The sequence below is a fragment of the Macaca nemestrina genome, chromosome 16 (assembly GCF_043159975.1).
Source record: "Macaca nemestrina isolate mMacNem1 chromosome 16, mMacNem.hap1, whole genome shotgun sequence".
NCBI lineage: Eukaryota > Metazoa > Chordata > Mammalia > Primates > Cercopithecidae > Macaca > Macaca nemestrina.
The window spans coordinates 90,587,837-90,615,240 of NC_092140.1; the positions used below are offsets into that span (position 1 = coordinate 90,587,837).

The window sequence follows — 27,404 nt, forward strand, 5'->3', positions numbered from 1 at the left end:
TCATAGTTGAAAGGATTCAGTATTATCGTGTATGTTGAAGATGAAATGTAGTAATGTATACAGAACTATTCCTGTTGGTACATCACACCAAAAAGAGAATTTTCCTATTTATTTTATCTTTATCAGATATATAATTACTGTGGTAAAGCATATTAGAATCTATACAGTAACTGATAAGCAAGAGAATTTAAGTCACTCATCCAAGTTCATGCAACAGTTATAGGCAATATGGGCTCAGAACCCAGGTATCCTGACACTCGTTCAAGGACTTTTCCCAGCACATCTGGCAATTATAATCACCCATGTTTTTTGAGGTATTGTGGGTATGGCATAATGCTAAGCACCATCACATAAACTCTCATGCAATAAATTGACTGTTTTTCTTTGGACTTAAAAAAAATTCAACATTGGAGTTAGATTTCCGTATAATAAGCAAAGCGCTAAGTAAAAACTGAAAATTAGTCAACAGAATATTAAGTGTCGTGTACCATAAACAGATTATCTGGCTTATGAATTGCATATATTACACATACAGTATCTTTTGCAGTGGGGGATATTTCAACAGAGAGCAGTTTTCTCAGAGGAATAAAAATCTCTGGTTGTCACGAAACTAGAAGTTGGTGACAGATCTCAAGGGGCCCTGAGTTAAGACAGTGGTTCCTAGCACATTTGTTATGTCAGGTGAATTTGCTTACAAATGACTTTTCACAGCATCATTCTGTGGAAGGCTAATGGAAATCAGTGGTATAAACTCTGCCCCACCTATGTGTTAGCATCTTCTACCAGCTTTCCACCCATTCTCTGATGCTAATTCAAAGTGTGCCTTTCATCAAAATAATGATACTGATAGAATCCTTATTCCCCAAGCAAGAAGAGGCACGCATTTGCTACATTTTCTTCAAATCAACTTAGAAAAGAAGCATGTTAGTATAGAACTTAGGAAGTATATACTGTATATTTGCACTCGATTTATACTTATTTAGAAGTAAAAATACATTTGGGCTAATAAAATAGCTAAAATTTATTGAGGACTTATTCTCTTTGGCTTCATCGTCTTAACTCATCTTGAAACAACTAATATGATAAACTGAGACCCAAAGAAATTAACATCCAAGTGGAAGAGCCAGGTTAACTCAGAAGCTGGGCTCTGTTGGTAGTGCTGTGTTCTTAGGGAATAGCCTAAGCAGACATCTCCATGATGCCAAAAGAAATGGCACCCAACGGAAGACACTGCCCTTGCTCTGACTGAAGTTAGGATCTATAGAAACAGGACTCATTTCAAGATAGCTGATGGAGGTTTCCTGATTAGCTCAAGTCAATATGGTGGCAGAGTAAGGGCTGGAGTGATATCACCTGTCTCCAGCCTTTGACAAAACCACTAGAAGGTAATGTAAGTCACTCTCTGCTGAATTACTGATTCACAACAGGAATTATTTGGATCATAAGTCTGTAAACATATACGAGAAAAGAAGAGGTAATGGATAAGGACAGCCATGTTCTTAAGATCTAGCCCAGGGACTGGCAAATAATGGGCACTCAGTAAACTCGTATTGATCAATGGATAGAAGCTCAAAGCAGGGATGAGTCACTTTGGATTAGAGTGGATAGAGAAGGTAGGGTTTGAATCTGCGACTGAGCTATGGGCCATAGGAGGGATTTGAACAGGCAAAGAATAAGAAAGGTTACCAGATAGAAAACAAACAAACAAACAAACACATAGGTAGGAAAGAACAAGCCCTTTTTAGAGAAAAACAGGCAAAGCAGATAAATTGAAACATGTTTCAGGTTAGGACATAGTTCTTCCATCCATCCATCCATCCATCCATCCATCCGTCCGTCCGTCCATCCATCCATCCATCCATTTATTAATCCATCCATTGTCCATCCATCCAACAAATGCTTATTTAAGCATCAGGCACCATGTCACAACTAAAAAAACTGGAAGCTTGAAAGATAGGTTGGGGTCAGATTCTGAGGCATCTGGAATGCCAGGCTCAGAAAGATGAACTTTAACTTGAGGATAGTAAGCCATGGATGGCCTTCTGAGCCATGGAGAGAGATATTGAAAATTTGCTAAGGAAGAGTAGACTGACAGAATTAAACCGGATGGATTGGACAGAAAGGAGGTAGGGCTGAGAAAATCCACTAGAGTAAAATGCCAGGGTCCGCAGGCAGGAGGATGAGCCCTGGACTGACTTGGTTCTGGGAGTAAAGGAGAGGAGGGTGGGGGAAAGGAAGGCCTGGGTTGGAAAGTTACTACAGGGGTGGAATCTCTGACCGTAGTGAAACCACAGAGAAGAGCAGGCTCTGAAAACATCAACTCTCCTGGGAGGTAGAGGAGCATGGAGGTGGAACAGAAAAGCTTGGAAAGGTGCTTCTCCACAGGATGGACATCTCTCTTTTCTCAAACTTGATAATTCTGCCTTTGCATCTGCCCTGTATCTAATCATCATGAATGCTTCCAACATCTGACACGTACTGAGCAGATAATTCATGGCTGAGAGGCTAATTGTCACTATCCCTTTGTAACAAGAAGCCTGTTTTTCATTCATCAGATGAATTTTTTAAAAAACTGGTAACTATACTGAATCTTTAGAACACCAGGTTTCAAAAGGAGTAACACTGCATAGATAAATAAAATCAGATTATTGTGCGAAACACTGCTTTTCAATTCCTCTACCTTTTTATAATTCCTTAATATCAGAATGTACAGTAATGCCTCAAGGAAAATTCTCAATGTACATTTGTCTAGAGAAGTGGGTTATAAATCTCCCTCTGTTATTCTTTCTTGCTAGTTGGAATACATTATAGCTACCTCTGTATCAGTGATAGAGCGTGAGTGCATGGATAATTGAAGCGCACTGAAGTGCACAGATTATCCTAAATTCATCTTTATTATAACCTTGTGTTTAAGTCTCCTTTGCTATCAACTTTTTAAGAAGACTTCTAACAAGGAGCAGTTTTATAAAGTTGAATTTGATCTACTGACCATACCTACCTTTTCCAATGGGAAGTTGTGAGCAGGGAAGTGGTTACATGATGTTGAACAGAAAGCACAGAAAACATCAGAGTTCCTGCTAGTTCAACAAATTCTCTCATTTCAGTGACTCTTTGGTGAGAGGTAAATGAATGCATGCTGCTTGGCACTGAGGTGACTTGCCCCTGCCTTTTTGTGCTGGGTGATGACAGTTACTTTTCTCTAACAATCATTGCATTCCTTTTATATTCTTGGAGTCTCGGTGTTGGAAAGAACATCAAAATTTCATCACGTTTCATTTCCCGCTTGCCAAAAAAAAGAAAAGCCTGCCCAAGATGGATCATTGTTTGTTCCGTTCTTTAAGTCTCAGACTTGGAGAATGGTCATCAGTAAACTGATGGAAGAGCATTGGCTAGCAACCTGCTTAAAACCTGTTGTAGTTTTGATGATAGTTATTTGTCCACATAGAAGTGACATGAAACATGAAGACACTGATGAGTAGGATGTGGTTAGCAATCAGATGTTCTCAAATGCAAATGGTGGGACTGAGAATGTGTTTCCTTTCAAAAACAATATTTTTCATCTATCAGAGATACATCATCAGAATGTTTGATGTATAGTAGGCCCATCATAAATGTTTGAGTGAGTAAATTAGTTGGCAATGAAATATTTATCAGCTGCAGAAGCATGGCCGCCTAGGAGCAGAGTGGGTAACTCCTTTCTTCCTGTGTTCCCAGAGATCTTTTCACCTATGGCTGTCGGCCACTTCTAAAGGGAACTCTGAGGAACACTATCTGTCTTCATGATGCTGTGTGAGAAAAAAGTTCTGGAATCAAATAAGTTTGGGAAATACTGGATTTTTCTATCTCTTCTTTGACGTCATGATGTATATTAGAACATTAAGGGTTTTGAGAATTGGAAACAAATATTTTCCAAATCTGTTTGGCTTTAGAACTCTCTTTTGCACAAAACATATTAACCATCCACACTTTAGGAGATACTGCTGTTTTGGGTTCATTGTTCACATTTGGGCGGAGATCATGACTTCTTCATTTCTGCCAGATGCTGATTGGCACATAGTAGGCGTTCAGTAAATACTTTCTGTAAATGAAATGTAAAATGAAAATGGCCATGGGGGGGAGCGTTGATTGAGATGATGCTAGAAGAAGCTATGGTGTCATGAAGGTAAAGATGAACAGGATTGGGTTGGAGTCAGAGAAAGAGGAGCGAAATGGAGGGTGGGTTCTGAATTCAAATGGTCTGCTTTTAAACCAAATAGAATATCAGAGCTTCTGACATCACTCTTGAAGCCCTTCAGTTTATCTTCCTCAGTGATTACAGCATCCCTCTTAAATCCCCTGTGTTTTTAAGCTTTCATGGGTAGACTAAACACTGACAACCATGGATAATACCTCATTCTTGTTTAATGTTGATTATCAAACTGTTATAGAAATTCAATTTTAAAAACTTCAGCCAAGTGATTATTTAGAAATGAGACATTATTTGGAAAGACAGTCTAAAGCCCACACATCATTGCATTTGGGGACTCTAAATAATGCTATGTTATCTCAACTTACTATTCTATGTCTTATAGCACATGTGATGTGTCAGAGTAGCATTCCCAGGGACTGACAAAAAAAGCAGAACTCCAGAGGTGCCCACGAGCACTCCAGAGCGGCTTGTCTCTGGTCCTCAAATATCCAGGGGAAAATGCTATTACAACCTCTATTTCATACAGCTCTGAATGGGTGCCTGCAACTAGCCATCTTACGATTCGCCCAAGTGGTCAAAGGAAATTGAAAATAGTTAGAAATCAGCAGTGTTCCTAGTGTTGGCATTGCACACCATGTGAACAAAATATTACATAGCCTATCCAAAGACAGAGAGCAAGATGCTTGAAAATTATTCATTTTGATCACATTTACTTGCAAAAATGACATTTAGCTTTCTTAAAGCTCTCATTGGAGAGTAAGTCGAGTAAATATCAAAAGGTTGCCTTAAAACTTGCCTTTTGCATGACGAGAAGAAATGGGTGGCCTGAGAGTTTTAGAGTTTGGCAGAGCTTGGGTGTGGGCATACACTTACCATAATCTCTCTAACCCTAAGCAATAGCTTCATTTATTTATTATTATTTTTAAAAGAGTTTCATTTTTCTTTCAACTGGAGGTGGAATGGGTTTAAAGGAGGTGATTATGTTCATATGATGAGAGAAATATTTTTCTTCAGTGATTATGATGGCATCAATTACTAAACATATTTGTTGTTAAAACCATATGCTGACTTGTGTTGCTATCAAAGAGGATTACATTCCGAAAAGGAAAGGGGCACTGCACCTACACTAATATGGAAACAAAGGGCTCTTACCTCAGAGCCTATTGATATATCAAGTAATAAATGTGACAGTTACGGGTTCTATTTTCCTTATCCTGTTTGCCTGCAGAACTGAAATGGAACATGTTTCTTACTAGTAACAGATGCTCGAACCCCTCTTTTGAAATTCCTCTGTAGAAGCTGCCCTGTTGATTCCATTAGGTGGGAAGGGGCTTTATGCAGATGTCTGCTCGTGGGGTTGCGTTGTTGTAATTGCTGTTCTACCACCCTTGCTGAGTGCCATGCTTTTCTCTTGTAGGTGATGTGCCTTCAGGACTTTTTTGGTGATGATGACATTTTTATTGCATGTGGACCGGAGAAGTTCCGTTACCAGGATGATTTCTTGCTAGATGAAAGTGGTAAGGAAAAAAAAAAGTTCAAAACCAGGGGAAATTTGAGGCAGCTTTCAAAAATGAGCTGCACCAGGCCAAGATTATGTCAACTCCAAAGCTACCAAATCAGTTTCAGATCCTCACCCAGCGTGTCTTTTCCATATCTTGAATTTCTTTGATTTTTTTTTTAAATATGGAAAACAGATGAAATGAGAATTGGAAAAGTTAAATCATTTAAAAGAATAAGTAACTAATGGCTAATTTATAACCACTTAATAATTAAGTTGATGTTACATAGAAGATGATGGTGTGGATTTCTACATTTTTAATTTTATATTTTTTCCACAATTTTTAGCTGAGGGATTTGTCATCATAAAATCATTTAAGATGTTTCTAGGCTCAGCTTTCAGGTAGCTTCCTTTAATTCCTAACCAGGCAAGTGGCTTGCTTTCCCTTTTTCCTTTAAATACTGTAGCATTCATGTGTCATTAGCATCTGTGAGATATCAGAAAAGAGAAGCTAGCTTCCTTCCGTTAACAAACTAAATGTGCTACTCCGTAACTGATAAAGAGGGGATGGTTGTAAAGAGGGAAAAACATGTCTTAGGAAATGAATATGAAAGGTTGTGACTTTAAGAATGATATTTTTGATACCATTAATCATCTGAGAATCTTAGCACTATCACAGGTAAGATTATTGTACCAAAGATTATTGTACCCCTTCCTTGATAATATTACTCTAATTTAATTAGGGGAGCATTGCATATTTACTGACAACTCAGATTCTGCCTAGTTGGAAATGCTTTTTGAAATGACAATAAATTATTTGCTTAGATGAATACAGAAAAACAAATCAGTGAGCTTTTGAAATAGTGGCTGAGCAACACTTGAGCACTAACAATAATGGGAAAGTGATGTGATGTAGTGGTCTCACCCCGACACTGCAGATGTGTGTTAATGCACAGCATCTATGTTACACGCATATATATATATTATCAGCTGTATGCACTTAGGAACTACAGTTCTTTGATTTAAAAATGACTTAAAGGATGGGTGTGGTGGCTCACACTTGTAATCTTAGCACTTTGGGAGGTCGAGGTGGGCAGATCACTTGAGCTCAGGAGTTTGAGACTAGCCTGGGCAACACGGCGAAACCCTGTCTCTACAAAAGATAGCAGGGCATGGTGGTGCACACCTGCAGTCCTAGCTGCTTGGGAGACTGAGGTGGACGGATCATCTAAGCCCAGGGAGGTCAAAGGTGCAGTGAACCCTGATTGTGCCATTGTACTAGGCCTGGGTGATAGATCAAGACCCTGTCCCCCCCAAAAAATGACTTAGAGTGTGTAGGGAGGGATAAGGATTTTTAAAATTGCCCCTTTCTCATGAAAACTTCAAATGCCCATTAAGAATGTAAATAGATGTGTCATTTGAAGAGATTTATTTTGGTTCAAGGACCAAAACTGGAAGAGTGGTTTGGCATCCCTTTTTCTCTAAATAAGTTGACTCAAATACATTCCATCTTTATTTCTGATCTACGTGCCCTTTGAGGCACAGATTTTTGTAAATATATCACAAGTATAGTGTCCTCAGGGAAGGTCTCCCCCACACCACCGTTTTAAGAACAGCTTTGCTATTGTGTAGAACAGGTGAAAGTCAAGAGTCAGACAGAAGAGTTGACAGCACGGTTTTGAGAAAAATAAACTGCCCTGACTTTCCATTTAAAGAAAATAGCTGCTTGTGATAGAATGGTTTAGGAGACCAGATGCGTTCTGAAATGAAAGCCTGTTTGTTGCTTTGATATAGAAAACAGCCTGTCAAACTCGACCTGGAATACATCTCTTTTTCAAACCAGCAAGCAGAGTTGGCCACATCTTCCAAGCTCTGGGGTCTCTATCTAGGCCCCAGATGGACTTGGGGCCCCTTCTCCCTGCTGGCTGGGCTGGGTGAGCTCACACAGCTGGGCTTCCCTTCGCAACAATCAATGGGCTCTCCACCCACGATGCCGCAGCTACTCCCGTGCACCTGCTATGATGAGCAGGTAGACTTTCTGAGAAGTACAGCAGGGAAATGCCAGAAATTCTGTAATACAGTAGGCGCACTACCCCTTTCCTCTTGCTATTTGCCCCTTAGAATTATTTCTCATTAAAAAGAATGCACACAGGCTGGGCGTGGTGGCTCACACCTGTAAACCCAGGACTTTGGGGGGCTGACGAGGGCGGATCACCTGAGGTTGGGAGTTCGAGACCAGCCTGACCAACATGGAGAAACCCCATCTCTACTAAAAATACAAAATTAGCCAGGCATGGTGGCACATGCTTGTAATCCCAGCTACTCAGGAGGCTGAGGCAGGAGAATGGCTTGAGCCTGAGAGGTAGAGGTTGTGGTGAGGTGAGATCCCATCATTGCACTCCAGCCTGGGCAACAAGAGTGAAACTCTGTCTCAAATAAATAAATAAATAAATAAATAAATAATAAAAGAATAAAAAAGAATGCACACAGATATACAGAGATATGCACACAAGGGCTTACATGCAAACACACACACACACATCCCAGGGCACCTTCTCCATCTTTTGTGGTTTGACCTTGTGAAGGACCACTTCACACTAATTAGCTGAGAACTTCACATCCCTTCCCTGGATGAATAATGTCCTAACCCTTTCTTGGTGTGAAATACATTTGCTGAGTAACGATGTCCTCCCCCATTCCAAAAGAAACACTTGGATATGGAAGGAAGGGGGCTCAAATAGAAAAACGATCTAAATTGAGATTTTACTTCCTTGGATGAACTTACCCCAAGACTAAATTCACACGTTGACAACTGCAATTTTCCTGTTGCTTGTACAGCATGTTCTAGTGCTGATGTATTAACATTTGAATCTTTTTTTAAGTGCTCCGAGCATGATTTAACCCAGCTTATCTGTACTTGCTAAATGGTATTTGCACATCGATGCTTCATTTGGCCTTTTCTGTAGTAGTTTCCTTAAAGGGGTGTCAGCAGTGGGTACAGGCCTCTTCAGAATTACTACTCTTGCCCTCTGCAGGGCTGTGCTTCATTTAAGGTGCCAAGAAGTGGGCCTTTTGCCACAAGGCGGCACTTTTATTTTAACTTCCCAGATTTACCCGGCTCCCAGTGAGTTCAGGATTTAGCAATAATACATCCCTCTAATTACTGCTAGGAAATCTCCTAAGGATGTCTCTTAAGGTCCATCCTGGGAGGAGATTTGCCATTGTAGATGAATATTTCATGGGGCCACATTGGAGCCAGATTAATATAGGAAACTGCCAGGGAGCCTCCTTCCACTCCTAAGTTTGCACTTTCGGAAAATAACACCTTCCCTGTTCTGGTTCAGAATGTAACCATTTTAGCGATATCGTCATCAATCAGTAGAATCTTAGCACCTTGGAGATGGTGGCTAGAGCACTATAGATAGAGACAAGCAGAGAGGCCAGCAGATCCTTCCCTTGTTGTCTAATTTAGAATGATGAAACAGAGGCAGGGAAAATGTCACATTGGAGACAGGAAGCTCAACATGGTTTTGCTTCTGTGTTGATGACAAATGGATGAATTTGTGATCTGTTGCCATTTAAAAGTGATAGGGTTTTGTTGAGAAAGGATCATCACCCCATGCTTGGGGGAGACAGTGAACTCCTTGGGGATGAGCCTGATGCTGGATGTCAATTCTTGTCCAACCCCCCAGCCTCAAAGCCAGTGCCTCGACTCTGCTTGGCTAGTTCCTTCACCCATTCACTCCACTGCCATCTGGAGCCTCACCGTGGGCAGGACTGCCGCCTGCTCGGGAGTCCAGATATCTGTCATCCTCTTTCAGCTTCTCTCAGATCTTTCTGGTTTTTTATCAATCAGTTCCTAAGTGCTCTTGATTCTGATGTTAATCGGCATTACCTTCAAAGTCCATTGTTTTGCTTAGATGTTGAATTAATTTCCTAGGGCTGCTGTAACAAAGTATCACAAACTGGGTGACTTAAACAACAGAAATGTGTTGGCTCACAGTTCTGAAGACAAGAAGTCCAAAATCAAGGTACTGGCAGGGCTGTGCTCCCTCTGAAGGCTCTAGGGAAGAATCCTTCCTCATTTCTTCCAAGTTTCTGATGGCTTCCAGCAGTCCTTGACTTGTGGCAGCATCATCACTCCAATCTCCACCTCCATCTTCATGTAACCTTCTCCCCTGCATTTCAGTAGAATTTCCCTCTTCTCATAAGGACACCAGTTATTGGATTAGGAGCCACTCACACTCAGTATGACCTCATCTTAGCTTGGTAACATCTACAAAGACTCTATTTCCAAATAAGATTCATTCAAAGGTACCAGGATTCGGACTGGAACATATCTTTTTGGGGAACAAAATTCAACCTAAAAAAGACATTGGTGGAAGCTGTTCAAATTTTATTTGAACTTGGATTACAAGTGAACTAATGTTTATCATATTTGTTTGGATCTGTCCTTAGATATTTACAGTAATAGCATTATATTTGTTAGTAGAGTACATCAAAAACAGAGCTGCGGCTGCCCCTCATCTGACCCTTCACAGTTAGGGTTCTTCACCTCGTGGATCAGAGGAATGCTGTCAGACAGTCTGAGATTTCAGCAGTGCATTTGACAGAGCCCCTCTTGAAATCCCTTGGACTAAGATGAAAATATATAGTAAATGGTATAGGTGGTTGTATTTTTAATTGATTTATCTTCTCTGTCCGAAAGGTACTGATTTATAGGCTGATGTCCAATGTGCCGGAGGAGGCCTCTGTTAGGATTGTCCCATCAGGCCCCTGAAGGAAGGGATTTGTTTGTTTGCTGAGAGTGAACAGGTTTCACACCACAAGAATCTGCTTTGGACTTAATATGGTTTAGCATGGTTAGAAGTGTCCTTTTGAGGTCAGGCGCAGTGGCTCATGCCTGTAATCCCGGCACTTTGGGAGGCCAAGGCGGGTGGATCACAAGGTCAGGAGAATCACGAGGTCATGAGATCAAGACCATCCTGGCTAACACAGTGAAACCCCGTCTCCACTAAAAATACAAAAAAGTAGCTGGGTGTGGTGGCACACACCTGTAGTCCCAGCTACTCGAGAGGCCGAGGCAGGAAAATCACTTGAACCTGGTAGGTGGAGGTTGCAGTGAGCCGAGATAACACCACTGCACTCCAGCCTAGGTAACAGAGCAAGACTGCAAGACTGTCTCAAAAAAAAAAAAAAATGGGGTCCTTTGGAGAACATTAAAGCTGTGTGGATTTGAACCATCAGGGAGGAGAGCTGATGTGGTTAAAGGTAGAATGAGGATCCGAAAAGGTTCTAACAGGGTGGATTGTATCTAACAAGATAAAATTGAATTTGTATAAACAAAAAGAAGGGCTCTAGGGTGTGAAAGAAAGAAAAATGCCATCCTTACAAGCTGACTTAGTAGTGATGTTGTTTTCACAGCAGCACATGTGAAATTTACTTTTACTGACTGCAGGCTTAGTATGAGATGTTATGTGATATGGGTCATTTGTGTGTGGATTGTAGGGGTATCATATACTATACTGTAAAATGTTTTCCCCCCTCTGATTGAAGGTGGTAAATGTGAATTGAAACAAAACATTAAAATTAAAAAATGTATTTAGTATTCCTAAAACTAAGTAACTATAGAAGAAATGTAAATAAGCTTTCAGATTTTTGTATGTTTATAGTGTTTATAATTCTGAAGTCATTAAAGCTCAAAACTGCAGGAAGACTTTTGAGACACAGTGTGTGTGTGCGTGTGTGTGTGCGTGTGCGTGTGCGTGTGCGTGTGCATGTGTGTATGCCCGTGCACGTGTGTGCATGTGTAGTGACCGATCTCCAGGAAATACCAGTTCTGCTTCTCCCTGCACCAGACAGATGTGCCTGTAGTCCAGTGTTCTTCCTGGGTATGTGATTCTAGAATGGACATTTCCTCAGCTTCTCTTATGGATCTCCATGGTGTTGGGTATCCAAGATCTGCTTGGTAAATATTTCTAGAAATATTCTATCCTAACCATTTTCCTGGGACTCATGTCCCGAATAAGACAGAAGCTGCATCAGGCACCATTCACCAGGGGGTTCTGATTGCTTTCCGTAATTCTGGGTGATAAGAAAATAGGGCTAGAACCTATTAGGTTGGTGCAAAAGTAATCATGGCTTCTGAAAGTAATGGCAAATATATATATATATATATGATTACTTTTTCACCAACCTAATAGAATAGTAGGAACAGTATTGGAATAGTGGGATTGTGTTTGGAAGACACAGTCTCATCCAGGCTCTGTGTCCTACTTTCTGTGTGGTCTCTACATCTCCAAGCCTGCTTCCTATTCCCTGAAACACTTTTTTTTTTTCCCTGAGTTGTAATGGACCTCAAATGAGACAATAAATGTCAAAGCACATTCGAAACTGTGTTCCTTATTACCCAGTGAATGATGCTGGGGAATGACACCTCAGCTGAAATATACCTCCTAGTGGATTGCAGCTGGACTCAGCCATGTAGCTTCATTTGCCGGGCTTAATTGGAGGCAGGTGACATCAAGCTCTGCTTTTGGTGCTCTTTGGAACCAGAAAGCGATTACTACTGCTTTCTTCCACTCTTAACTTTTGTTGCTGTGGTGGAGGTGAGAGGGAATTAAGGCTCCTTTGAAGATACCCACTCTTCTCTGGAGGGAATCTCTGGAAGATTAAACTAAACCACATGTAGAAGAACCAATCAGACTTCTAAAAGTGGCAGTGCTCAAGAGTCCCAGCCCTTGGTAAATGCTTCCCTCTTTCCATGCCCACGTTGATTTGAGTTAAAGAGACCTGATGGCTCTGCTGCTTTGTCCTGAGGCTGGCGATGCTAGGAAACCAGAAGGTTAATGGAAACACTGGAAGATGCTCACAGTCAGGCCAAAGACCACTCCTCCTCACAAACTAGTTTTTGAGTCACTGCTAACAAAATCCATCCATTCTTTCACTCATGCAGTTATTTATTCAATAAGCTAGCTTACTATGTACCGGGCAGTGTGCTAAGCTCAAGTACCTGCAGGCAGTAACACTTAGATCAGATGTGACCCTTCAACTGACCTTTTTTTTTTTTTTTTTTTTTTTTTTATTGAGATGGAGTCTAGCTGTGTCACCCAGGCTGGAGTGCAGTGGTGTGATCTCGGCTCACTGCAAGCTCCACCTCCCAGGTTCAAGCAATTCTCCTGCCTCAGCCTCCCAAGTAACTGGGACTGCAGGTGCACACCACCATGCCTGACTAGTTTTTATATTTTTAGTAGATACGGGGTATTGCCATGTTGGCCAGGCTGGTCCATACTGACTTTTAATGTTGTTTATGTGTAAAGATGTCAGAGGATCTTAGGTACTGAACTTTGACCCAGAATATTAAATATTGCATATTTTTCTAGTGGCTTTTATCTCTTAGGAAAAATACTGTGGTAAAATGACTATTGATTTACAATAGACAGACAACTCTTTGTAAATCTAAATTGTAATTGGATTATAAGGCCAGTTTACATTGCATCTGTGAGTAGATTTCTTTGAGATGGATGGTACTTGTTGGTGCTAGAATATTTTATCGTTTCAATAGACGTTACTTCTAGGAATGTACAGTTTTTAATTTAAAGAAACAGTATAGGGCCGGGCATGGCGGCTTATGCCTGTGATCCCAACAGTTTGGGAGCTGAGGCAGGTGAATCACTTGAGCTCAGGAGTTCAAGAGCAGCCTGGGCAACATGGTGAAACCCCATCTCTACAAAAAAATGGCTGGGCATGGTGGAGCAAACCTATAGTCCCAGCTACTTGGCAGGCTGAGGTGGGAGGATCGCTTGGGCCCCAGAGGTCGAGGCTGCAGTGAGCTGAGACTGTGCCACTGCCCTCCTGCCTGGGTGAAAGAGCGAGACTCTGTCTCAGAAAACAAACAAACAAACAAAAAAGCCAAACAACTGAAAAACTAACATAGCTATCTTGGTGAATAATTCTAAGTTTTTGTGGCTCTTCATTGTCTTATGAGAAAAGGATATAAAATCTGGTATGATCATTCCTGATTGCATTGATTTGTAGAATTCAGCTTGATGTCTGAAATAGAGGGTTTGGGAGCTGTTGTCTGTTTTGTGTTCTGAATACGGGGCACATTGGCTAACGTGCTTTGCTCATACAGGACACATTTGCTAACCTGCTTTGCTCTCGTCAGCAAGTTCCTATTTGCCTCCAAGCAGTGGAAAGGCCGCAGGGGGTTCTGGAGACTTTCCTGACCATAGCTACCTTTTAGCTCGTGCATAAATATGAAATGTCCCAGAACATAGCGATTGTTCCAATTTAATCAACAGCCAAACTATGGATACATACAGAGTACTGTACCTTGGCGACAGACTCTAACTCAAGCTCAAGCTAGTTCCTTCGCTACAAATAGATAATTTCCTACTTAGAAAATCAAGGCATTGTATAACCTCTGCAATCTTTCCTTTACATTTTCTCTTCCGCTCCTCATGGGCCTTCCTTTTTATTGTATTCAGTAACAGTGACATATGAATTTTTGATGTGGAAAACCCTACAAAATATAGCATTGTGTGTGAATCGTGGACACTAAAGGTCTTGGAGGTCATCAGCTTCCCCTCCCCTTTGAGGCAGAAACCCTCTCCACAGCATCCAACAGTTGTTCCTCCATCCCCAACTGGAACCCTTTGTTGATGGTGGGGTGCAAATTTAGAAGAAGGCCAATTCCACTGTCCACTAGTGCTTTTTTTTTTTTTTTTTTTGAGACAGTCTCACTCTGTCACCCAGGCTGGTGGAGTGCAGTGGCGCAATCTCAGCTCACTGAAACCTCTGCCTCCCGGATTCAAGCGATTCTCCTACCTCGGCCTCCCGAGTGGCTGGGACTACAGGCACGTGCCATCATGCCTGGCTAATTTTTTGAATTTTTAGTAGAGACAGGGTTTCACCATGTTACCCAGGATGGTCTCCATCTCCTCACCTCATGATCCGCCTGCTTCGGCCTCCCAAAGTGCTGGGATTATAGGTGTGAGCCACCGTGCCCGGCCTAGTGCTCATTTTTAACAAGTTATTGAGCCCAAATTAATGTCTCCCCAGCTTGTACATAGTCCTCCTAGTTCTGGTCTCCAGAGTAACAAATACTACCCACTGCCCTCATTCTAAGGGGAGCTTCCCTCCTATCCCTTCCCTCGTGGTCAAAATCACTCACTGTAAACTCTGTTATTTCTTTTCCTTCTAGACCAAAATGACCTATATCTTTCCTCATCTTCTCTCCTGCTTTCCTCAACTTTCCAAAAAATGAAGTCTCCTTTCTCTTCTAAAATCAATGATGGTCCCTGTCTTTGTCTTCTATTTCTCTTTGTGACCTTGTCTTGTCAGTATTCTGTTCCTACTGTTTTGTGGATTTGTTGTTTTACCCTATCTATAGTCTCTTTTCTTTCAGCCCACAGCTAGGCCTAGGTTCCTCCTATCCTAAAAGAGCCTCCAGTCATCTCCGTCATCTCATCAAACCACTTTGCCTTTCTTTCTCTGCCAAACTGCTAAAAAATAATAATAAATAATAACTGTCCTTGAAGCCTCCACTTCTTCAACCTGATCATTTGTTATACCATTGAGTAACTGGTACATGGAACACACAAGAATTAGGGGGTTTTATCAGTTGTTTTTTTTTTTTAATCTGTCTTCCCCTATCCATTTAGGTTTATGTAAGGCTGGAAGTTCCTTTCTTGGCACTGGATGGCACCTCAGGAATCCCAATATTTTTCTGGTCCCTCCTAAGATAGTCAGAAAGTCTTGTGGACTCTACTAGATGCGAACTGCCATCATCATTCCGAAGTGAAAGTATCTAGTCCCACATGACAGTCATTCAAAATTGGAGTTCTGTTTCTACACCTAGCTAGAGCCCAATGTAGCATGTGGTGAGTCCCCTACTCTGCAGGACAAGGGGAGGGTTGATGACTTCTCTCCTGCCCGCTCTCTCCTCCCCACTGTTTTGATCTCTCCAGGATTGGAATAGGGATGAGGTGGATGGGGCAGGGTGATGAGAAAGGAGAGGTGGAAAGTCCTTACTTGACTATTCTGTTGTAGGGTGGCTTCAAACTCTCTCAGCCAGCAACTGTGATTTAAAGCTAACTTTTCTTTGGGGTGTTTTAATGGATTCTTCAGGGACTCTCACTGGGAACATTCTGCTCTTCTTTATTGATGTGGGTGATTCAATTTCTTCCAGCTTTGGCTGAATCTCTCTCAGTCCCTGTTTTCCAAAGCCCTCCCTATTGGCCTCAGATGCTCCTCTTGGGAAGAATTTAAATTAGTTCCACGCCAAGTTGTGCCCTCAAATCCATCAGAACACTCATGCATCCTTTACCTCCAACAACAGGCCACCCAGTACAACCAAGCCTCCTTCAGTTTTCTGCCAGAGGCTCTTGGGTGAAAGTCAGACACATGAATACCAGTCTGTCATTTCCCTCTGTCCACAGAGGACACTGATCAAGCACTTACGATCTTCCAGTGAAACCCCTATTGAGGTGAAGGAGAGCATCACCCCTGTTTTGGAATGACGGAATTCACAGCAAGGCTGTCTCTTAAGGAATCCTTCTCATAGATCTGCTTTCTCTCCAGTAACTTAAGCCTTTTATATCCTCAAAGTGGGTAAGAAGACTAAGGTCTAGAACTGTTTATATCTGCTTTGAAATTTCTGGAATAGGATCTGTCTCACAATTCACTTTGGTATCTGATACACATCTCCTTGGAGTCTGGGTGAAATTTTTGTTTTCAATCCTATTACCTTTGCAACTGGCTTCTATGCCTAACATATGTAGTAGTTCCACTAAGCAAGGATAATCTTCAAAGCACTATATTCAATGTTCTATCTTTTTCTTTTCTTCTTTATCCTCCTTGACTTCTTTGTAGCATTTGACATTTTTGATGATTCCCTCCTTGAAATTCTCGCCCCTTGACCCTTTGTAGTGTCTTGCCGTCTTGATGGTCTGCCTGTCCCGCTTTGAATACTCTTAAGCTCCTTTCAGGTTTGCTTTTCAGTCATATATCCCTTAATAATTGTTCCCTAAGATTCATTCATTTTTTAAAACTTAATTACTCTCTATTCCTAGCCAAGTTCATCTACTTTAATGGCTTCAGCAATGATGGTTCTGGTAGACAGTGATGGTGACAAATGGCAACCAGATGGTATGCAATAAGCAAAGCCTTTGAAGTATGTATAATTTTCCCAAATTTACAATTAAGGAAATTAAGGCTTGGAGATGATAAATAATTTGTTCAAGGCCGCACAGCTAGTATTAAAGGCAGAGGTCAAACCCAAGTTTGTTTTTGTTTGACAATACATCCTTAATCTTTAAATGTACCTCCTTTGAGATATACATCTCTAACCCTGACTCCTCTCAGGAGCTCCAGAACCACATTTCCAACTTTCTCTTATGAACTTCCCTATGACTATTCCACAGCCACCTGAAATTCAACACATCCCACAACTGAACTCATCATCTACCTGGTCAGCTTCATTTCTTGTTCTGTGTTTCCTGGATGAGCTCATGGCATCAGCATTCTCAACACCAAGGTTGCAAAACATGGAGTCATCTTTTACTCACTCCTCACTTTTACTCCCCATAGCCCATCTGTCCCCCTCCTTTCCAATGCTACTGCCATTATCTTAGGTCGGTTCCTCATCATCTCCCACTTAGACTCATGAAGATGCTTGAATTTTCTATCCTAGTTGCAGTTTTTCATTTTCACACCATGTTTGAACACAGATTGATCCTCCTGAATTCACTTACCTAGCCCTCCACTGCCTGCAGACTCCTTGGCATGCTATTCTAGGGCAGTTGTAATCTGACTGCGTTATATCTTTCTAGCTGTTCTCACCCTTTATTCCTCCTCTGCCCTCCAACCACAGTATTATTTGTTGGTCTCCCAAAAGCTATTTATTTTCAAAATAGCTGCTTTTACTCATGTTGTCTCATTAATGTGGAATGCTTTTTTTCCTCTTCTCCTTCCTCATCCACCAAACTCCATCTTGTCCTCTGAGGTTCAAGTCAAACATCACCATCCTTGTAAAGCCTTTTTCCAGCTACTTGGTTTCAATCAGTTACTAATTTCTCATTCTTTTTCCAGCTCTTTGCTCTTTATTCTACCATTGTTGTTCATTCTGCTGTGTGTTCTGGGATTTTTTTTAATGCATCTAGCTTATAAGTAATAATCACATTTAATTATCAGGAAACCTCTGCAGTGTTGCTTTACAAATAATGAAAGCCATGTTAGGAGAAGTTGAGAAACTGTCCAAGGTGGCTGTATTAATCAGGATTCTCAACAGAAACAGAACCAATAGGATACACACACATACACATGCATACACACACAGAGACACACACAGACATACTGATATGGTTTGGTTCTGTGCCCTGAACCAAATCTCCTCTTGAATTGCATTCCCATAATTCCCACGTGTTGTGGGAGGGACCCGGTGGGACATAATTGAATCATGGGGGCAGTTTCCCTGATACTGCTCTCATGGTAGTGAATAAGTCTCATGAGATCTGATGTTTTTACCAGGGGTTTCTGCTTTCGTGTCTTCTTCACTCTCTCTTTGCCTGCTGCCTTCCATGTAAGATATTACTTGCTCCTCCTTGCCTTCTGCCATCATTGTGAGGCTTCCCCAGCCACATGGAACTGTAAGTCCAATTAAACCTCTTTCTTTTGTAAATTGCCCAGTCTCGGGTATATCTTTGTCAGCAGCATGAAAACAGACTAATACAGTAAATTGGTACCAGTAGAGTGGGGCGCTGCTGAGAAGATACCCAAAAATATGGAAGCAACTTTGAAACTGGGTAACAAGCAGAGGTTGGGACTGTTTGGTGGGCTCAGAAGACAGGAAAATGTGGGAAAGTTTGGTGATAGCAATATGGACAATAAGGTCCAGGTTGAGGTGGTCTCAGATGTAGATGAGGAACTTTTTAGGAACTGGAGCAAAGGTGACTCTTGTTATGTTTTAGTGGAGACTGACAGCATTTTGCCCCTGACCTAGAGATTTACAGAACTTTGAACTTGAGAGAGATGATTTAGGGTATCTGGTGGAAGAAATTTCTAAGCAGCAAAGCATTCAAGAGGTGACTTAGACACTGTTAAAAGCATTTAAAAGGGAAATAGAGCATAAAAGTTTGAAAAATTTGCAGCCTGACAATGTGATAGAAAAGAAAATATCATTTTCTGAGGAGAAATTCAAGCCAGCTGCAGAAATTTGCATAAGTAACGAGGAGCCAAATTTTAATCCCCAAGACAATGGGGAAAATGTCTCCAGGGCATGTCGGAGGTCTTTACAGCAGCCCCTCCCATCACAGGCCTAGAGGCCTAGGAGGAAAAAGGGGTTTTATGGGCCAGGCCCAGGATCCCTGAGCTGTGTGCAGCCTAGGGACTTGGTGCCCTGCGTCCCAGCCACTCTAGCCATGGCTGAAAGGGGTTAATGTAGAGCTCAGGCCATGGATTCAGATGGTGCAAGCCCCAAGCCTTGGCAGCTTCCACATGGTGTTGAGCCTGTGGGTACACATAAGTCAAGAATTGGGGTTTGGGAACTTCTGCCTAGATGTCAGAGGATATATGGAAATGCCTGGGTGCCCAGGCAGAAGTTTACTGCAGGGACAGGGCTCTCATGCAGAACCTCTGCTAGGGCAATGCAGAAGGGAAATGTGGGGTCAGGGCTCTCACACAGAGTCCTTACTGTGGCACTGCCTAGTGGAGCTGTAAGAAGAAGGACTATCCTCCAGGCCCCAGAATGATAGATCTGCTGACAGCTTGCACTGTGCACCCGGAAAAGCTGCAGACACTCAATGCTAGTCCATGAAAGCAGCTGGGAGGGAGGCTGTACCTTGCAAAGCCACAGGGGAGGAGCTGCCTAAAACTATGAGAACCCACCTCTTGCATCAGCATGACCCGGATGTGAGACATGAAGTCAAAGGAGATCATTTTGGAGCTTTAAGATTTGACTGTCCCACTGAATTTTGGACTTACTTGAGCCCTCTAGCCCCTTTGATTTGGCCAATTTCTCCGATTTGGAATGGTTGTATTTACCCAATGTCTGTACCCCCATTGTATCTAGGAAGTAACTAGCTTGCTTTTGATTTTACAGGCTCATAGGCAGAAGGGACTTGCCTTGTCTCAGATGAGACTTTGGACTGTGGACTTTTGAGTTAAGGCTGAAATGAGTTAAGACTTTGGGGGACTATTGGGAAGGCATGACGGGTTTTGAAATGTGAGGACATGAGATTCAGCAGGGGCCAAGGGTGGAATGATATGGTTTGGCCCTGTGTCCCCACCCAAATCTCATCTTGAATTGTACTCCTATAATTCCCACATGTTGTGGGAGGGACCTGGCGGTTGATAACTGAGTCATGGAGGAGGTTTGCCGCATACTCTTCTCGTGATAGTGAATAAGTTTCATGAGATCTGATGGTTTTATTGGGGGTTTCCACTTTTGCATCTTCCTCACTCTCTCTTTGCCTGCTGCCATCCATATAAGACATTACGTGCTCCTCCTTGCCTTCTGCCATGATTGTGAGGCTTCCCCAACCATGTGGAACTGTAAGTCCAATTAAACCGCTTTCTTTTGTAAATTTCCCAGTCTCACATATATCTTTATCAACAATGTGAAATGGACTAATACACATACACACACAGAGATAGATGAAAGATAGACTTATAAGGAATGGCTTGTGTGATTATGGAGGCTGAGAAGTCCCACAACCTGTGGTTTATAAGCTGGTGACCCAGGAAAACCAGTGATATAGTTCAGTCTGAGAATCAGGACCTGAGAACTGGAGGAACCAATGATGAAAGTCCCAGTCCAAGGGCAGGAGAAGATGAAATGAGATGTTCCAGCTCAAGCAGTGAGGCAGAAGGAAAAAGGTGAATTTCTCCTTCGTCTACCTTTTGTTCTGTTCGGGCTTTCATGGATTGGATGAGGCCCACCTACATCGGAGAGGGTAGTCTACTTTATGGAGTCCACTGATTCTAATGCTAATTTCACCCAGAAACATCCTCACAGACACACTCCAAAATAATGTTTAATCTGGGTGATTGTCTGCAGCTGGTTAACAAACTGTTAAAAGATAAATGTAAACAAATTAAAATGTTAAAGAGATTATTTAAACAGACAGCAATTCATGAATTGGGCAGCACCAAACCAAAAGCAGTTTGACCTCCAACAGAGTGACATGGAAAGAGGCTTTTATAAGATGAACATTGACTCAAGGCAAAGAAAATGTTTGACTCATTAAAGTGGAGCAGTAGCCTTATTTAGGTCATTCCAGTGGAAAGTTCCTGGTTACAGATTGGTTGGCAGTTTCTGGTAGGTTATGCTTAAGTTTCATTTTACCTTTCACACCGAGTTGCATTTCAACTTACTTATACAGGAAGCCAAGGTGCTGGAATCGTCTCAGTCTAATGGGGTCCCAATTAATTTCTTTTCTTTCTTTTTTTTTTTATTTTTTTGAGATGGAGTCTTGCTCTATCAGCCAAGCTGGAGTGCAGTGACATGATCTCAGTTCACTGCAACCTCCTCTGGGTTCAAATGATTCTCCTGCCTCAGCATACTGAGTAGCTGGGACTACGAGTGTGCACCACCATGCCTGGCTAATCCAATTAATTTCTTTTTAACAAGTCTACAGAGGAAGACAACAGATTGTTTTTGTCCCTTGCACTGACTCACACATACCCCTGAGTACAGGAGGGAACTTGAGGACTCTCCTTTCAGTGTGGGTCCGCAGGGCACAGGAACTTATGTTTTTGTTCCTGTTTGAAATATGCCCATTTGTTTTCCCACACCAAACATGTACTAGTTAAGAGCCTACTGCATGTCAAGTATTCTTGGTTTTAAACAAAAACGTTCTGGAAAGTTAAATATCTACTTCATGAAAACAGATGAAGTGAAAATCCCTGTGGAAAACAGTATATTTGATGTGAAGATGATTTTAAAATCTGTCTTCAAAGTTGAGTAATAATTTGATATGTGTGTATATAGGCTGTCCTTATAGCTTTTTATTTTTGTAAGTGTTCTGAATGATTAAAATATAATAAGATACTGATATTCTATGGCTCTTTACCACCTGAAGCTAAGTTTTTCTCTCTTAACAGCTCTGGAAAATAAACACATATATAAGCTTTTAGTAAAAAAAAAAAAAAAGATGGTGTGGGTGACATCTTCATTGTTCAATAGGCTGAATCACTGTGAAATCAAGAGTCTCACTTTTCCTGAAGACCTAAAACAGATATGAAAGGAAGAGATTCTCTAAGTTTGTATCACTCTTAGTCAAATAATCAGAGGACAAAGCTGAAGAAAAGTGGCAGTGCTGTCAGGAAGTGCCAGCAAATGGACAAGAAGAATCCATACATGTTTGCTTAGAGTAGGGAAATGAGGAAAGGCAAATCATTGCCGGCAGAGCAGGGTGAAACTAGCATCATCTTGCTGAAAGGTAAAAATCAACCTCTATGTTTAGTCATGAAAGCACTCTTGGGCCAACTGAGCCAGTGACTGCTTTTTGTCCACTAGAGGACAGCCTAACAGTATGGCAGTGGGGACACCCCAGTGATCTGACCACAGAGCTCACTGCCCAACTACTGAGAACTGAGGTTATAAAGCTTTTGAGTTTTTTAGCTCTGGAGAAACAAAAATTTGCTTTTATAGATTTGCCCTTCAACTTTAATGTTAACATAGCCAAATTTATGTTTTTCATACCTTTTTTTATTTGTTCATTTCACCCTTGACAGCCTTTCAACAGAATTTTCCCGAGAATACCATTAGAAGTTAGAAGATTAGTATAAGCTTTTAAAAAAGTGTATAGAACTTTGGGAGGCTGAGGTGGGTGGATCATGAGGTCAGGAGATCGAGACCATCCTGGCTAACACGGTGAACCCCCATCTCTACTAAAAATACAAAAAATTAGCCGGGCATGGTGGTGGGCACCTGTAGTCCCAGCTACTCAGGAGGCTGAGGCAGGAGAATGGCGTGAACCTGGGAGGCAGAGCTTGCAGTGAGCGGAGATCACGCCACTGCTCTCCAGCCTGGGTGACAGAGTGAGACTCCGTCTCAAAAAAAAGAAAAGTGTATAGAAAAGTGAGCTGCTTCTTGCTCAAGTGAGATATAAAATGTCACCCTATGCTATGGGGTTCCCAAATATGAAAATTAGCATAGCTCAATATACTACCCACAAGGGCTTATAGACAATTAACATGAATTCAATTTATCATATTGCAGGAGCCTGATCGTATATGTGTATACATGCATTTAGGTGTAGATTCAGCAAGATTCAACTAATAGTAAGTGAATTACAATGGGTAGGCACTGCTTGAGCACTAGGCATATCACAGTGAACGAAAGAGAGAAAAATTTTTGCCCGCATAGAGCTTACATCTCATCAGAGGAATGCATTTAACATACAAAATCTCCTACACAAAGTACCTAGTGTATTGGAAGGTAAGTGCTATGAAGAAGAGTGAAATAGGGAAGGGAGAAAAGGAGTAAATGGAGAGTGGGTGGTGTGAGGAGGCTGCAGGGGGCAAGACTTTAGGAAGCAGTGACATTGGAGCAAAGACTTGAGGGATAATGGAGCCAGCCGTGCAGATCCCAGAAGCAAAAATGCTCCCCCGGCACAGGGAGCAGTTAGTGCAGAGGGCCTGAGATGGGAGGGTGCCTGACCTGTCCTCATGCACAGCTCGGTAGTGGCAGGCAGGCCGCAGTGCTGAGGGCAGTTCCAACGCCAACTACCAGGAGTCGGCCCAGACTTCACAGGTTAAGGGCACCATTCCCAACAAGGCTGCCCACGCTTCGGGACTAGCCTTGATTTAGGAGTCTCCAGGCCACCCAAACTTCTGACCAACTGGCTACAAATTCAGGGATTCCCACAGCTCCCTCGAATTCAATAGTTTGCTAGAACAACTTACAGAACCCAGGAAAGCACTATCTTTATGATTACAGTTTCATTACAAAGGCTACAGACTAGGGCTAGCCAATTGAAGAGACAGACAAGGGTAAGGTCTGGGAGAGTCCCATAAGTGGAGCTTGCAGGTCCTTTCCTTGTGGGATTCGGACACGTCACACTCTCAGCTCACTGATGTGTTCATCAAGCAGGAGGCTCACTCAGCTGCTGGTGTCCAGAGTCTTTACCGGGGTTTGGTTATGTAGGCGTGGGTGATTACATCATAGGCCCTGTGATTGGAACTGAGTCTCCAGAGGTCAGGCTGATATCACATGAATCAAAGCCCTAACCCTCTAATCACATGATTGACCTTTCTGGTGTGATTGGCCCCCATCCTGAGTCATCTCATTAGCATAAACTTGGTGTCATCCAAAGGACCCGACATAGACAGTGTTATCACTTGGGAACTTCCAAGGGTTTAGAAGCTCCCTGCCAGGAACCTGGGAAGAAAACCAGACACATGTTTTATTATACAGCATGGAACCTGTCAAGATCTGGGGGAGGACATCCACGCTAATTCTGTAATGAGAATAATGCTGAACACTTATAATAAGGAGAAATCAAACAGTGTAACAAAAACAATGAACTTATCAGGGACTTTGGATCTTTGCAAACACAGAAAGGCAAAATGACTAGCTCTCAGCTCAGGACAGGGAGGCTGATCACTCTTGGACACTCCCATCTCAAGAGTATGATTTCTGCATAAAGGTCATAGAAATGTTTTGACAACTGTGTATACAGCCAGCTTTTAGTTAATTAGCTCTTAGCCATTGAGAAGGGCGGACTTGTGGCATGATTCATCTAAAAATATGTATAATGCAAAATCTCTTTCATTTGCTTGTAGAGTAGACTTTATATTTCACACAATGTGTTATTTCCTTCAGATAGATAATTTGGAAATGGATTACTTTTGCTCCATAAAATTCCCAATTGTTGGAGTTGAAAGAACCTTAAGGAATTTCTAATTCAGTTCTTTCATTTCACAATGTGAGGAAGCCAAAGTCCAGAGGGATTACGTGAGGGCCCAAAGTCAACTAGCAGGTTAGTGTCACAGCTGAGGCCTGAAGCGTCTGACTTTCAAAAGCTGCTGACTTCCAGTCTGGGGTTCATTCCATTATGTGAAGTTGCACCATTCAGTCAGTGCATCAGCCTCAGATGTGCCCTAAAATGTGCCCTTGGAAGAGCAGCAGCTCTTCTGGAGATGGGGGTCATGAGTCCCACCAACTCCTGCCCTTCTCACCTGTGTGACTCCGGACAAATTACTTAACCTCTATGAGTTAAGGTCCACAGTAAAAGGGAAACAAAAGTAGTACCAATCACAAAAGATTGTCATGAGGATCAAATGAGATGATGTAGGTGAAAAACACGTTGCAAGGCTGTAATATAATGGACAAATATTGCTACTTGGTGGTATTATTTTTGGGTTCTGAGAAACTGTCATTTCTTGATTAAAGTGGAGCAAATTTGAGATCTTTATTGTGAACTATTTAACAAACATTTATCTGAACAATATGCTAGTGAATGTGGGGGATGCTAGTTTATGGTGAAATTCCCAGGAAGAGGCCATCCACAGTCAGCAGCAATGCTTAGCAAACTCAGATTGGAAAATGGTACAAGGGCTGCTTGACAGTCCAAAACGGAAAGCTCAGAAATTCCAGCAGGTGGCGCACTGTTGAGTGGAATAAGACTCCCAAGAGGTTCCGTGGCAGTAAGATTACATTTGCAGCTGGGCACGGTGGCTCACGCCTGTAATCCCAGCACTTTGGGAGGCCTAAGAAGGCGGATCACTTGAGGTCAGGAGTTCGAGACCAGCCGGGCCAACATGGTGAAACCCCATCCCTACTAAACATGCAAAAATTAGCCAGGCATGGTGGCACATGCCTGTAGTCCAAATTACCCAGGAGGCTGAGGCAGGAGAATCACTTGAACCTGGATGGCAGAGGTTGCAGTGAGCCAAGATTGTGCCACCGCACTCCAGCCTGGGCAACAAAGTGAAACTCTGTCAAAAAAAAAAAAAAAATTACATTTGCGAGTATTTCTTCCCTTCTGGCCAAGAGACTGTTAATATGTGTAACTCTCACCCCTAGCTCTGGACACCTAGTTTTGTATACAAACTGCAGGTTTAGGTAAAGCATATAGGTCTTGAGATTTCAAGCATGGGAGACACTAACAGAATTACGCTGAATATCTTGGATGTGTAGTCATATTTTCTGTGGTGTCTCCTTGCTTTGTTCTCTGCAGAGTGGATAAAGAGTATGCACATGTGTAATTAGAGTCCATATACATAAACTGATCAGCCAGCAGATAGATCAGAATGGTGAGATCTCTCCAAAATAAGATTAAAAATAAAAACAACAACCAAACACATGAAAGGTAGTTCTTGACTCAAAGATAATAAAATTAATATAATATGCTGTTCATCAAAAAATGCACTGAAAATGGACATAAGTAACTTAAAACACGTTGAAATGGAGTAAGACTTTTTGTTAACCTATTTTGTAGCCCAAGAAAGGCATTCTATCAAACGAATTGATATCATTATTTTTAAAATGCTCTTAAGAGGTTTCTCTGTATTTGGACTGATCCTAGGCTAGTTAATATATGGCATCGTTTCTGCAGCTTTGCCTTCACGTGGTGAGAGCATTAGCATATTTTATATAGTCTTTTAAATGTGCTGTTGCTAATTATATAATTTCTCATGTTTGGTTTGTAGCCAGCATCAAAACTCTGAATTATTTAGAGTGATGACAGTTCTCTTGCCTGACTACCTCGTCTCTAGCAGTTTGCAAAGGAGGCTTGGCCCAAGATGCCCGTAGCAGGTAGCCTTGTAAGAATTCTAACTAGCTTCTCCTTTGACCGCTGCTCTGCCCAATAGGTTTCCAAGGAGGACAGGATGAGGGCCAATATATAGTAGATGTCTATAAGGTTGCAAATGTATTAGAGCCAGGAAATTTTTATTCTAAAATCATTTGCTCACTTTTGAATTTTGGTGGTGAATTATTAACCAGCAACTGCTCGTGTAGTGGATGGTACTAAAAAGATCTTGTCTAAATTTAGGATCAGCTGCCTTTTTCTCGAAAAAGCAAGATAGTGCATATTTTAGCCTTCTTGGGCCATATGGTCTCTGGTGCAACTACTCAGCTCTACTATTCTCATGTGAAAGCAACCATAGATGATAGGTAAGCATGTAAAGGTAGCTGTATTCTGATAAAGCATTATTCATAAGAACAGGCAATGGGCCAGGTTTGGCTTTCAGGCTATAGTTAGCTGAACCTTGGTCAGAGCCACTGATTTTTAGTTTTCTGGTGAATATGCTCCTTCCTGGGAATTTAATGAGAGGTATGGACCCTACTCCAGAAAAATAAATATTCATGTGCAAAATACTAAGAATACTAAGCTTTCCATGTATTTTTTCTTTTTCTTTTTTAACACAGGGTCTTGCTTTGTCACCCAGGCTGGAGTGCAGTGGCACGATCACAGCTCACTGCAACCTCTACCTTGGGTTCAAGCAATTCTCCTGCCTCAGCCTCCCAAGTAGCTGGGACTACAGGTGTGTGCTACCATGCCCAGCTAATTTTTTTGTATTTTTAGTAGAGACAAGGTTTCACCATGTTGGCCAGGCTGGTCTCGAACTCCTGACTTCAGGTGATCCACCCGCCTCGGCCTCTGGAAGTGCTGAGATTACAGGCTTGAGCCACCGTGCCCGGCCTAAGCCTTCCATTTCAAGAAGTTATATATCCTCAAAACTCATCCATGGATCCACGTCACGGAT

General features: G+C 41.9%; 1 protein-coding gene across 4 annotated transcripts in view; it reads left to right on the plus strand.

Annotated features, from left to right (window-relative positions):
- Positions 1-27,404, plus strand: part of LOC105486024 (doublecortin like kinase 1) — a 351,355-nt gene that overhangs the window by 167,274 nt on the left and 156,677 nt on the right. For all 4 annotated transcript variants that reach the window (XM_011748660.2, XM_011748664.3, XM_011748661.2 and 1 more), the window contains exon 4: positions 5,607-5,706. In XM_011748660.2, coding sequence (XP_011746962.1) covers positions 5,607-5,706 — 100 coding nt within the window. The remainder of the gene's footprint in view (positions 1-5,606; positions 5,707-27,404) is intronic.